At 38.8% G+C, this 13663-nt stretch overlaps 1 protein-coding gene across 5 annotated transcripts in view; it reads right to left on the minus strand.

Annotated features, from left to right (window-relative positions):
* ehbp1 (EH domain binding protein 1) overlaps positions 1-13663 on the minus strand; it is a 490476-nt gene that overhangs the window by 169414 nt on the left and 307399 nt on the right. For all 5 annotated transcript variants that reach the window (XM_057847483.1, XM_057847485.1, XM_057847482.1 and 2 more), the window contains 2 exons: positions 9960-10138; positions 9784-9832 (listed from right to left, as the gene is read on the minus strand). In XM_057847483.1, the coding sequence (XP_057703466.1) occupies positions 9784-9832; positions 9960-10138 (228 nt within the window). The remainder of the gene's footprint in view (positions 1-9783; positions 9833-9959; positions 10139-13663) is intronic.

Raw genomic sequence — 13663 nt, forward strand, 5'->3', positions numbered from 1 at the left:
TCTTAAGGCTTCCCTGAAACAGGTTTGAGGTCAATAGATTTTTTTCCCTTGGAGGAGGAGCCTGTCTCGTAAAAAAGGGCATTTCCTGGTCCCACCAGGAGGCGCCAGGCCTAATGGGTAATATTTCAATGCAGTCGTGTTCAGGCTGGGATATTTCACATACATGCCAGATATGAAAAAGATTGAACGTCGTATGAGGGAGTTATTAGTCATTTTCTGGTCAGGCCCATGTCAGGCCAGTGAATGAAAACGCAGTTTTGACAACTTAAGATCTCATATGTCTTATGAACATTCTCACCAAATTTGAGGAGGATCCAACTAACACTCTAGAAACCAAGGTCTGAAATGTGCACCCTGTTAATCGATAAAAAAATTCAGATTCAATCCTAAATACCCGACTTCCTGTTGGTTTGGAATATGGGTGCAAGACAGTTTTTGGAGCAGTTTTGGACAATGTATCGACTCCCCAAATTTCATCACTCTACGTTGCAAAAACTCTAAATAGAGAGGCCTTTTAAAAAATTAAAGGGGGCGCCACCGAGCCATTTTGTAACATTTTTTCGTAAGGTTGCAAAATAATCGAAATTCATGCAAAGCCGCACGTATGTGCAAATTTTGGTGAGTTTTCAAGCAGGCCTCCAAATTGGCCATTTTCATTTGCCGAGAAGAAATAATAATAAGAATCCTTTGCATTACAATAAGGTTCTCGCACACTTAGTGCTCGGGCTCTAGAAATACGCTCTTATTCATCAGACAAACTTGGTATTTCATGTGGGGTTCCACAGGGGTCAGTGTCGGGACCTAAACTTTTCTCTGTGTATATAAATGATATTTTTAATGTATCCCAAGAAATCAAACTCATTCTGTTTGCAGATGACACAAATATTTTTTACAGTAGTGATAGTTACACTGAACTTGTAACTACTGTGAACAAGGAACTAAAGTTGATTAAAGAATGGATGGATAGAAATAAATTATCACTGAATATAAGTCAAATTAAAGCAATGATTTTTGGGAATGCAAAAACTGACACTGAACTAACATTCAATATTGAGGGTGTACAAATTGAAAATGTTTATGAGAACAAATTTCTGGGAGTTATAATTGATAACAAGCAGACTTGGAAACCTTATGTCAGACACATAAAAACCAAGATTCAAGAAGCCTCTCAATTTTTAATAAAGTTAAGTGTATATAGATCAGAATGCACTCTGTACTGTACCTTGATTCTGCCATATTTTACATACTGTGTGGAAGTGTGGGTGAACACCTATCACAATACAACAAATCCATAAGTCATAGTTCAGAAATGAGCAGTTCACATCAATCACAAGACAATTTCTGGATCACACCCATGAACTATTTCTTTAATTTAAATTGTTTAAATTTCAAGACCTTGTTGATTATAACACATCTAGAATTGTGCATAAAGCTTTTAACAATATGTTACCAGCAAATTTACCAACAAATTTCACCAAACAAGAAAGAACTAATACATTAAGAGTTTATCGGGGAGTTCACACTTCCCAAATTTAGAACAACTCGCAAAAGCTTGTGTGTGTATGTACAGTGTAAAAATATTCACACATTGTATTCACAGAGGGTCTTAAATGTATATCAGTGCTCAATGTTTTGTTAACTGTGCGTAGTCTATTACCATTGCTGGTATGGGTATATGTAATACATCTGTATATGCATAGATTTACACACATACAGTGCCCTCCATAATTATTGGCACCCCTGAAAAAGATTTTTAGCTTCTAATACATACATATATATATATATATATATATATATATATATATATATATATATATATATATATATATATATATATATATATATATATATATATATATATATATATATATATATATATTTATTTATATTTATATTTATATTAATTCAAATAATATGGGATCTTAATGGGGGGAAAAAAGAAAAAAATCCAACCCTCAATACAAGTGCATTCATTCAGTGGGGGAAAAAAATCACACATAAAGAAAAAAATATTTGACATCAAATAATGTGTGTCACAAAGGTCTGGGGACTGAGATGGCCATGGGAGGAGCTTGTTTTTGTGTCTGGTGAACCATTTCTGTGTAGATTTGGCCACATTTAGTCTCATCTGACCAAAGTACATGGTCCCAGTTGAAGCCTGGGACCGTGTGTATTTTTGTGTGAGACCAAGATTGAGCTTTTTTGTGTGAGACCAAGATTGAGCTTTTTAGCAACAAACACTAAGTGGGCCTGGCGTGCCACGAAACATGCGCATGCTGAAAAGCATCTCATACCCACTGTGAAGTATGTGGGTGGGTCAGTGGTGCTGTGGTGCTGTTTTGCTTCCAAAGGCCCTGGGAACCTTGTTAGGGTGCAAAAGGGTGCAAAAAGGGGGCTGTACAAAGTATTAACACCAGGGGTCCTAATAATTGTGACACACATTATTTGATGTCAAATAATTTTTTTCTTTATGTGGGATTTTTTTCCCCACTGAATGATTACACTTGTATTAAAGGTTGGATTTTTCTCTTTTTTTCCATTAAGGTCCCATATTATTTGAATAAAAAAAAAATTTTAGGAGCAAAAACATCTTTTTCAGGGGTGCCAATAATTATGGAGGGCACTGTATATGTGGGAAAACACAGACATAGAACAATAAATCTATATGCTGCCATTGCAGATTCATGGTGCATTAAGCCCCCGAACTATTTTTAATTTGTCCGTTTTACCCTGGAAACCCCCGTTTACAGACGTCGCGCAACTGCTTTTGTTTCAACCTAGCCATAAAAAGAAGGTAAGTAATCGTATTTATTATTCGAAATGTCTGTCATTTTTAGCTTAGAATCATTAATTGATGTCTAATATTTTGTTTAAAAAAAAAAATACTATAAAAAATTATTCACTTGCATATTTTAAACGTCACAATGTAAAAAAGTCACGGACATCTACCTCATAACTATCGCTTAATTGTATTATTTTCCGTTACTTTCGCTTTTTCCCCAATATTTTAGATGATAAATAATCAATCCAAACAAAGAAAAATTTGGGGGAAAAAAGGGCAAATGTATGAAAATGAAAATCTCGACCACTCCTTGATGTCTGCAATTTCTGCATCGCGAACCTTGATATATTACCATGTTTCACCCATAAAATCCCCTCAAAATCCGGCTGTGGCCATTCACAGCTTTGTCTTGACACTCGGTGATACATGCTACATGGAGTTTTTGGATCGGAAAGACGTAAGTACGCGATAATTTCTGGTTAAAATCATGGCCTTTAATTATGCTCTCGCGTGTTCTCACCTCCAGTTAGGGTTTTGCTATTAATTCTTTTTTTTTTTAAATGCCCTCCTGTTCAAAATGTTTCTTCTGCCAGAAAATTGAGATTTTAAGCATTCCAATGATGTATCACACATGCATACAGGAAAATTTTGAAATTTGGCCAAATTGGGGGTCTCAGAGCAGAACTCCGAGTCACCTGAGTGTTTTCCAGGAAAGAATGTCCTCATGTAACTATCTAAAACAAAAACAGATTGCAAGGAAATATTTTCCTCATTTGCATGAAAATTGAGAAGTCCGGGTTGGATTTAATAGGTTTTCTTCGGCCCATTAAATTTCAGGCATTTTTTTTTTGTCGTTTGTTGAAAGCGAAACTGTATTTGAAAAAATGAATCTAACTGCCTGAAATGAAATGAAAGATTCAAGTGACTTGCTTTATGGCACACTTCATATACAGGGTTCCTACAGGTTTCTTCAAGTTATATTAAGACTTTTAAGACCTAGTTAAGACCATTTTAAAAAGAACTTAATATCTATTTCATAGCCATATTGACAAAGAAAAACAAAATCCAGGAATTTGTGTTATTTTTCGGAAGTGGAAATCTGGAATGTGTGCAGGATGTAAGAATGCAGCGTATTGAATAGATTACTCACGCAACACCACCACAGCGCAGACACAGCCCAAGTAGAGGCGTTCTCGTTAGCATTAGCATTTAGCGTGGCGAGCGTCATCTTAAACTCTCGGACAACTACAACACCTCTGCTTTCATGGTTGCTTTTCATGACCTCTGCTTTTTATGGTATTCATTCCAAATTCATAAATTCAATGCTTTTAAGACTTTTTAAGACCCCGCGGGAACCCTGATGTAGTTTGAACGACAGTAAACAACAGTAATAAAGTGCATTATGTGTAGCCTCAAAGTGTTGTTTTCAAAAAGAACACCGAGGGTAGCAGTTTTTCCCTCGCGGCTTATCTGCGGTGGGTAGTTGCCCTTTCTGGGTCCAACAAGGTCTAACTACCATGATGATACCAATGAAAGGAGCAGTAAGCAAAAAGACGCCTAGTGAATCCAAAGAATGTTGGAAAGATTAAAAATGAATCATGAAGTGGCCTCACTATCTTCTCCTCGGACAAATAACCAGGTAGCAAAGACCCGCTTTGGCACGGCACCTGGGCGATAGCAAAGCGCTCGGACAGCATGCCACAACAGCGACACCGGAGCGGCTATTCTTCGGATATCGCCTTCCACGGCATATTCCCACATTACTTATATCTAGCCAATTTTCTCGGGGGCTACTCGAGGAGGCACCTGCAGCAGGGGAGTGGGGGTGTGTGCAGATATGGGATTGGCTCTCTGGCTGTGGTTATTGTCAACAGGCTGGCATTCATGCCTAACAGGGCCACCAGAGGTTATCGCCCAGCCAGAGTGTGTATGAGGAGAAGGAAATCAAGCTGCAGGAAGCCCACGCGTATCGCTGTAGCCCTCAGGGCCGGAGTAGGGATGGCTGCACGTGCGTGCATGTGTGTAGGGCAAGTGTGCATTTGTGTGTACGGATAGGGGAAAAGGTGTACACCGAAAAAGAGCCGAGGGGACAAGGTAATGCTGACAAGACTGCAACTCAAGGTATGAACGCAGAGATACAGTGAGGAGGAAAATAAGAGTATGAGCGTACTGTACTCGCACGTCCATTCATGTATACTGTACAGGTACGCAACTTCATATGACCAGTGATTAGAGCAAGAGAGAGTTCACTGCTGCACTCAGGTTGGGTCGCTGAAACAATAATATTACGAAGTGTCGAGAGTCAGATTGTCTTGTGTGTTGTTAGATCCAGTGTGCAACTATCAGACATGAGCAAATGAAGCCAATTGTATTGTTTGTATTCTTTGTTGATGAGACGTTACTACTTAGCACGGAGTGCTACGCTAGTTAGCGATTATGCTAATCAGTGTCTTAAGTGTCCATTTGTATTGTGTTTTGGAGAAGCATGTTAGCACATGAGTTATTGTTGGATAGTAAAGTTGTCTCATTTCTTTTTATAAAGAAACCACACACATAAACCCATTCATATTACAGCTTAGAGCATTGGTTCTTAACCTTTCTGAACATATCGAACCCCACGAGTTTCACACGAGCATTTACTGAACCCTTTGGAATTTCATAATAAAGCCATTTTTTAACGAATTCAAAACCTAGCAAGCTAACATCTAAGTGAATTCCTGTTCACATTTCTTCCAGATTTCAAATTTACCAAAATTAATTTAGCCTTTTTTTGTTTTTATGTTTACATTCTCATTTTATGATTGCATCCTTGCATCACATACTATTTTCATGGCGTAAAGTGATGTATTTTTTTGTTTGTTTTTGTTTTTTAAATCTACGCAGTTCACGCTGTCTGTAGGTGTGTTATACTTCCTCATACCAAGTCCCAGTCCATCTTCCACTGAGCAAACAGATTTCTCCTCCCATTAGATAGATGGCTAGCAGTTGAAACAAATAGAATAAAGCCTGTAAATTGAGCGCAAACCAGTCCAAAACCTGGTCTAAGAAGCCACTTTGCCTAGAGTTAATCAGCGTACAAAACTAGGGCTCTGCGTTTCTTTACCTTTAACCCCTGAGACTTACTCACCAAACCCCTGGGGTTCGATCAAACCCAGGTTAAGAACCACTGGCTTGGAGTCTCCTTTCAACACAAATTCCTGTTCAAACTGTAAATTGTGATACAAGAAAGTGTGCTTTGAAAATCAATTTGGACTGTGTTTATGAACTGCTGTTCATGTTTGTTGTTTAGTTTGTTTATAGAAAATAAGTGAGTCATTGACACAATTTATATCAGCGCTTTGCCCACAAGAAAAAAAATGTCAATCAGCAGCACTTTTTTTTTTATTTGAATGAACAGGACTTTTTTTGATTTGTGTTCTGTACTGAGAAATTCTTGTTCAGTTTTATACTCAGAACTTTTATTAAAAACTTGAAACAGCACAGTTGTAAACTGGAAGCTGTAATAAAATATTATTTTTGAAGGTAAAAGTCATCCATTTTGTGTTCATTGTTACTTACAACTAGGGGTGCAACGGTTCAGTTAGCCCACGGTTCGGTTTGAACCTCGGTTTTGGGATCACGGTTTCGGTTCGGTTTCGGTTTACGTTTTGCTTTTTTTCTTTTTTTTTTTTTTTAAACTGCCTTTATTTTGCTTTTTAAAAAATGAAATAAACACTTAAATGTAAACATTTTCGACTGTTAAAATGCCTCTTAGCTCTATGGCTAGTGTAGTGACTGACTACTGAAATACACACACAGTAGTAAAAAAGTTATAGTGATAACTTTCATGCCCCCCCCCCATTAAAAAAAAAACAAAAAAAAAAACAAAAACATAGTAACCTTTGCTATGTTTGGAGGTCATTTAATGCTGTGAATCAACCGTTAAAGTTGATAAAATTGCTCCCGTTTTTGCATTAGTTCCCTTCTGTCTACTTTTGACATGTGAACATTTTAAAACTGTTTCATCCTTTAAAGATAGACTCAAGTCAAGATTTTGCCGATTTAGGAGTATTTTAGATAAAAAGTTGCTTAGGTTCGCTCGTAAGGTTTACTACAAAAGAGCCTTTCTGAGAAGTTAACTGCTCTAAAATGGCGACTGTTTACTAACGCTACCAAGTCTGTCATTTCACATGTAGTTCTATATGCATGAGATATCTAGGCGTAGATTGTATGTTGTCGGCTAAGTCAGGTAATATTGGAGCCAACTAGCCTAGCATCGCGTTTGCTACAGCATCTCAACAAACAAACTTCCCTCTCCGAGTCTCTGACTTTTCTCGCGTCATTCAACCAACGCATTGTCTCGTTTCAGAAACGGTGACCAAATCCCAACGGATGAAAAAAAAACGTAATGCACGAAAAACGTGCAGATTTTGAACATAACGTACGGCGTACACATTTAAAAATGAGTGCTCACTTGTACAAATTACAACGAGACCGTACAATTTGTCAGGTATGAATTATAGTAGACCGTCACAGTTAGGTAGTAGCACGGGACGTCCAACTTCCAACTATCAGTCGTGAGGGCGAAACTATGTGCTTTAGCGAAATCATCTTCGATGGCTTTGTGTGCCATTTCATAAATGTCGGGGATTACGTTGTTGGAGAAATATGTCCGCGAGGGAACAATGTAATGCGGGTCAAGCGTTGCATATAAATGAACGAAGCCCGCCGTGTGTTTTCACTGGTGTCATCTTCGGGGTTGTCCTACCCTGAGAAAGTGATATCTGTGGGTGATGCCGGCTGAGGTACCGGAGTCATGTTATAAAAGTGTTGCCATTAGCATGGGGAACAAGCGCTGAGCAACGCTTGCAATTTTTTTTTTCTTCAATATTTTCTCTCTCTCCGCATTGTAGTCCACGGGGAAACCAAAATGTTGCCACACCGCAGATTTGAAAGAAGCCGGTGCTTCCTCAAAATTCGGTCTCTCCACTCCGCTCGCCATAGCTATTTGTTTTCTTTCTTGTTTCACTTTCACTTCGCTCGTAAGCGAGAGAGAGCGTTACTCGGCTTCTATTACACGGGTGCTTGACAGCGATCCGACATTTACTTGCGGGGCGGGAATTTCTCCACAGCTGTGCTTCACGTCACACACAGGCACACAAAGCTCGATCAATTCATTCCACAAGCGTTCGGAATACATTAATTGCAAAACCGAAAAGGCGCGGTTCATAAACCGTACAGGGCGAACCGTACGGTTCGGCTTTGAACCGCAAACCGTTGCACCGCTACTTACAACATGCCTAAAACAACTTCAAGTTAAATAATGAAGGTAACCGAAAAAAAGTGACATTATCCAATTAATCGACTAACCGTTTAATTAATCGTCCAGTTAATCGATTATAAAAAAAAAATAATCGTTAGTTTCAGCCCTAGATACAATATTCACCGAGAGTACAAGATCTGATTCTATTTGATTCCAGGGCCTTCCATAGAATTTTACAAAATACATCAAACAATGAGTTACATTGCACCTTAAGAAATAAAAAATACAAAACAATTGTGATATTTTGGACAATACGGTTCTTAAACATTTCTGACGTGAAAGAAAACATTTTTTTAACAAAACACCATATCAAAAGATGACTATACTAATCAATGTGTTGCTTTTCATTTGCTGTTATTGGCACGTTGCTTAAAACGATATTGATGTATCGATAATGATCTCTGTATCATTACTAGGGGTGGGAATCTTTGGACACCTAACGATTCGATTACGATTCAGAGGCTACGATTCGATTATAAATCGATTATTGATGACCCCCCCCCCCCCCCCATTAGCTGCTTTTAATGTTTTGTACATTAATTACAATAACTGTAAAAAAAAAAAAAAAAAAAAAAAAAAAAAAGCCTCGCAGGCTTAAATTAACGACTATTTCAGTATCAAGTTAACAGTTCAAAACAGTAAATAAAATACTAAAGTTCCCATTCTGTATCAGCAGCTTTAAACTACATTCAATTAATTTAATGTTGTGAATCAACCGTTAAAGTTGTTAAAATTGCTCCCGTTATTCCATAATTTCCCCTTTGTCTACTTTCCATATGTGAAAGTTTTAAAACTATTTTAAAGATAGATTCAAGTCAATATTTTACCGATTTGGGAATATTTTAGATTAAAAGTTAATTAGGTTCGCTTGGAAGGTTCACTACAATAGCCTTGCAGGGAAGTCTACTGCTTTAAGATGGCAGCCGTTTACTAACGCCCGCATCTAGTTTTTTGTACATGTGCTGCTAACGCCACCGAGTCTATATTGCATCTAGTCCTATATAAATATGATATTTACCGTACCATTATGTGGACATACTTTGTAGCAGCTGTCGGCAGCAGTCAGGTATGTTGTTGTTTTTTTATCTTGCGGCATGAGTAGAGCTAGAGCCGTGAGTTGAGCATTGGCATTACCCGAGGGGCTGGGTAATGACAAGCATGATGTTTAGCTACTCTCGCTCCGTTACTCATTGCGTCCCGAAGACGGCGCGGTGCGTGTTTTACTTCCGCTTTACTTGACATATTTCAATAATCGGAATTTGGATGTTTGTGAATCGTTCTCGAATCGTCCACGGCCAAATCGCGAATAATCTAAGAATCGGAAATTTTGCACACCTCTAATCATTACACCCCTACTAATTTATACTTAATCTTCTAGAACTGTTGGTTTTCTTTCTTAAGGTACAAATATTAGTTAACATTTATGCGTAACCCCTGTGATTGAATCACGCGAGATGATGCTTTGAGCAAATATTCGTCCTTTTTCCATCACCACACTCCAGCCACATCCTCTCTGCGGGTGCCTGCGACAGATGAGCGCATTTCAACATCCATTTACTACAGCTGGGGGTGGTGGCTCAAATGAAACTACCATAACACACCCGCATTGTACGGAGGGATTAATGGCTGATGTGGAAATAAGGCCGATCGGGGATGTGTCGGCGAGGGAGCTAAGTGACGATGGGAGGTCGCCTCTTACCTTTTTGTTGTTTTCTTTAATATCCTGAGGGTTGAGCGCCTTGTAGTCTCTGAAAAACAGCAGAGAGAGCGGGTGTGTTTAACAGTGGCGAATGATCCCTGCCAGCCCCCTCCCAGTCAAAATGAATTGGACGTCTATCGCTGTCAATGGCAGTGAAACATGATTTTTGTGCGTACATGGCGTCGGGTCGGAAATGATGCAACAGTGCACAGAAGGCCAGGCCATTCCTCCAGGATGTGGTGAAGTTGGTGATCTTCACGCCGCGGTAGTCACGCGTCACCTCGCGGCACCAGGCCAGCAGCGATTGGCTGGCATTGGGCTTCCCGCCCAGGACCGGGCTGGGGATCGGGCTCGGCTGGAAACAAGAGAGAGGAGACAAAAAAATAAAGGCCTCGATAACGGTGGTCCTCCAATTAGTTGCTTAGTTGTATTGAGGCTTGTTCCTTGAGAGGCGTGTGAGCGTGGATAATGTAAACATCTTATTAATGAGCACCTCCTCTGAAGTCTTATCAAGGAGCAAAAGCTTTTCGTCACGCCGAGTCTTCTCTCCCCTATATAGAATTGCGTCTTTTTAGATGGCGCTTAATTCAATTTTGCCCACGCAAGGCCGTTGGGGGACTAAAATGCAACTTCAAACATTTTAATAAGATATATTGCGACGTTTCTTTCCTATGAAAGATAACAAAATAATATGGCTTATTTTTGAGTGTTTTAATGATTTGGCATCAAAATGTACATAAAACAACACACGGAGTTATTTGGGATTAGGATGTGATGTTAGCAATATATGCAACACTATTTCATGTTGAGGTGATCAGTGAGTGAAGATGGGAAGTGAAAAAAGGTTAGTAGTGGCCACCCAACTCCCTCTGTTGGTCGATGACTGATACTGCAGGTGTAGAGTGGCACTCGAGTCAGACAAAAAACGTGAAATTCACAAATATACCTCTCTGGGTTCTAAGAAACCATTGTCTTGATAGTATTAAATGGTTTATATTAAGGGCGTAGGTTTGGTCTTAATATTGGTAGGGACGATATAACAGCATAACCTGCATGTACACTTTTTGCTGGGGATTAATACTGGGACATTAATAAGGCCAAAATAGATTGGGTGAACGGAGGTCAGGGCTACATTTCTCACAAATATGAAACTAAACATAGGCAATAAAATTACCTTACAAGAATAATTATAATATTGAGTTAAAAATGAGCGGGTTTTTTTTCGTTTCCCATCATTCTTGAGGGGAATTCTAAATGAGGCTGCTAAGGACAGCTATACTTTTCTCCAAGATCGCCCGCCGGTGTCGTGACAGTGTAGTTACCCCAGTCAAAAATTGTATCACCTGGGCGGAGCCATATGGAGGGACATTTGTTTCTTCATTATTCGATCCAAAAAAAGTTGCTTAAATCAATCAAAAACAAAAAACAAACAAAAAAATTCAGTCAAAATACAGTGGGGCAAATAAGCATTTAGTCAACCACTAATTGTGCAAGTTCTCCCACTTGAAAATATTAGCGAGGCCTGTAATTGTCAACATGGGTAAACCTCAACCATGAGAGACAGAATGTGAAAAAAAACAAACAAACAAAAAAAAAAAACAGAAAATCACATTGTTTGATTTTTAAAGAATTTATCTGCAAATCATGGTGGAAAAAAAGTATTTGGTCAATACCAAAAGTTCATCTCAATACTTTGTTACGTACCCTTTGTTGGCAATAATGGAGGCCAAACGTTTTCTGTAACTCTTCACAAGCTTTTCACACACTGTTGCTGGTATTTTGGCCCATTCCTCCATGCAAATCTCCTCTAGAGCAGTGATGTTTTGGGGCTGTCGTTGGGCAACACGGACTTTCAACTCGCTCCACAGATTTTCTATGGGGTTGAGATCTGGAGACTGGCTAAGCCACTCCAGGACCTTGAAATACTTCTTACGAAGCCACTCCTTTGTTGCTGTGTGTTTGGGATCATTGTCATGCTGAAAGACCCAGCCACGTCTCATCTTCAATGGCCTTGCTGATGGAAGGAGATTTTCACTCAAAATCTCTCCATACATGGCCCCATTCATTCTCTCATTTACACAGATCAGTCGTCCTGGTCCCTTTGCAGAAAAACAGCCCCAAAGCATGATGTTTCCACCCCCATGCTTCACAGTGGGTATGGTGCTCTTCGGATGCAATTCAACATTCTTTCTCCTCCAAACACGAGAACCTGTGTTTCCACCAAAAAGTTCTATTTTGATTTCATCTGACCATAACACATTCTCCCAGTCCTCTTCTGGATCATCCAAATGCTCTCTAGCGAACCGCAGATAGGCCTGGACGTGTACTGGCTTCAGCAGGGGGACACGTCTGGTCGTGCAGGATTTGAGTCCCTGGCGGCGCATTGTGTTACTGATAGTAGCCTTTGTTACTGTGGTCCCAGCTCTCTGTAGGTCCTTCACTAGGTCCTCATGTGTGGTTCTGGGATTTTTGCTCACCGTTCTTGTTATCATTTTGACGCCACGGAGTGAGATCTTGCATGGAGCCCCAAATCGAGGGAGATTATCAGTGGTCTTGTATGTCTTCCATTTTCTAATAATTGCTCCCACGGTTGATTTCTTTACACCAAGCGAAGAGTGAAGAGTTACAGAAACCGTTTGGCCTCCGTTATTGCCAACAAAGGGTACATAACAAAGTATTGATATGAACTTTTGGTATTGATCAAATATTTATTTTCCACCATGATTTGCAAATAAATTCTTTAAAAATCAAACTGTGATTTTCTGGGTCCCCCCCGCCCATTCTTTCTCTCATGGTTGAGTTTTACCCATGTTGACAATTACAGGCCTCTCTAATCTTTTCAAGTAGGAGAACTTACACAATTGGTGGTTGACTAAATACTTATTTGCCCCATTGTATATATTTTCAACCCCCCCCCAAAAAAAAACGTCACTTCAATCAAAAAAAAATGAATGCAAAAATAAATTTGAAACTCAAAAAAATGCATTTAAAAAGTATTTTTCTTTGGATTTTTTTTTTTTTGGTTGAAGCAACTTTTTTGATTGAAGTAATGTTTTGTGTTTGGGCCACATTTTGGCTCGGACATTTGTGTCTTTATTATTCAATCAAAAAATAAGTTGCTTCAAACAAAAAATATATATTTTCAAAAGGAAAATCACCTCAATCAAAAAAAGAAAAATTAAAATTTTTAAATACATTTTTAAATAATCAATCCAAACAAAGAAAATTTTAAATTTAAAAGGGTAAATATATGAAAAAGAAAATCTCGACCACTCCTTAATGTCTGTGATTTCTGCAACGCGACCCTTGTTATATTACCATGTTTGCCCTATAAAATCCCTCAAAAATCCAGCTGTGGCCATTCATAGCTTTGTCTTGACACTCGGTGATATGTGCTACATAGAGTGTTTGGATTGAAAAGACAAAAGTACATGATAATATCTCGTTAAAATCATCTTTAATTATGCTCTCTCATGCTGTCACCTCCAGTTAGGGCTTTGCGGTTTAATTTTTTAATTTTTTTTAATGCGCTTCCGTTCAAAATTTTTCTTACCCCAGAAAATTGAGATTTTAAGCTTTCCAATGATGTATCACACATGCATATCGGACAATTTTAAAATTGGGCTAAATTGTGGGTCTTAGAGCGGAACTTCAAGTCACCTGAGCGTTTTCCGCCATATACAAGAATTTGTTATGACAATATTAAACATGTGCTCAAACATGCGCACATGTGACAAATCTATATAAGGTCCACACAAAGCCACGGAAGCCTTTCGTAAACAGTCTCAAATGGTAGCTGTATAATGGAGGAATTCCATTTCCTCCATTACAGAGTTTAAACTGCGAACACAACAAAATGAAAGACTGGAGGCAGTCACTA

This window comes from Corythoichthys intestinalis, chromosome 10 (assembly GCF_030265065.1).
Source record: "Corythoichthys intestinalis isolate RoL2023-P3 chromosome 10, ASM3026506v1, whole genome shotgun sequence".
Taxonomy (NCBI): Eukaryota; Metazoa; Chordata; class Actinopteri; order Syngnathiformes; family Syngnathidae; genus Corythoichthys; species Corythoichthys intestinalis.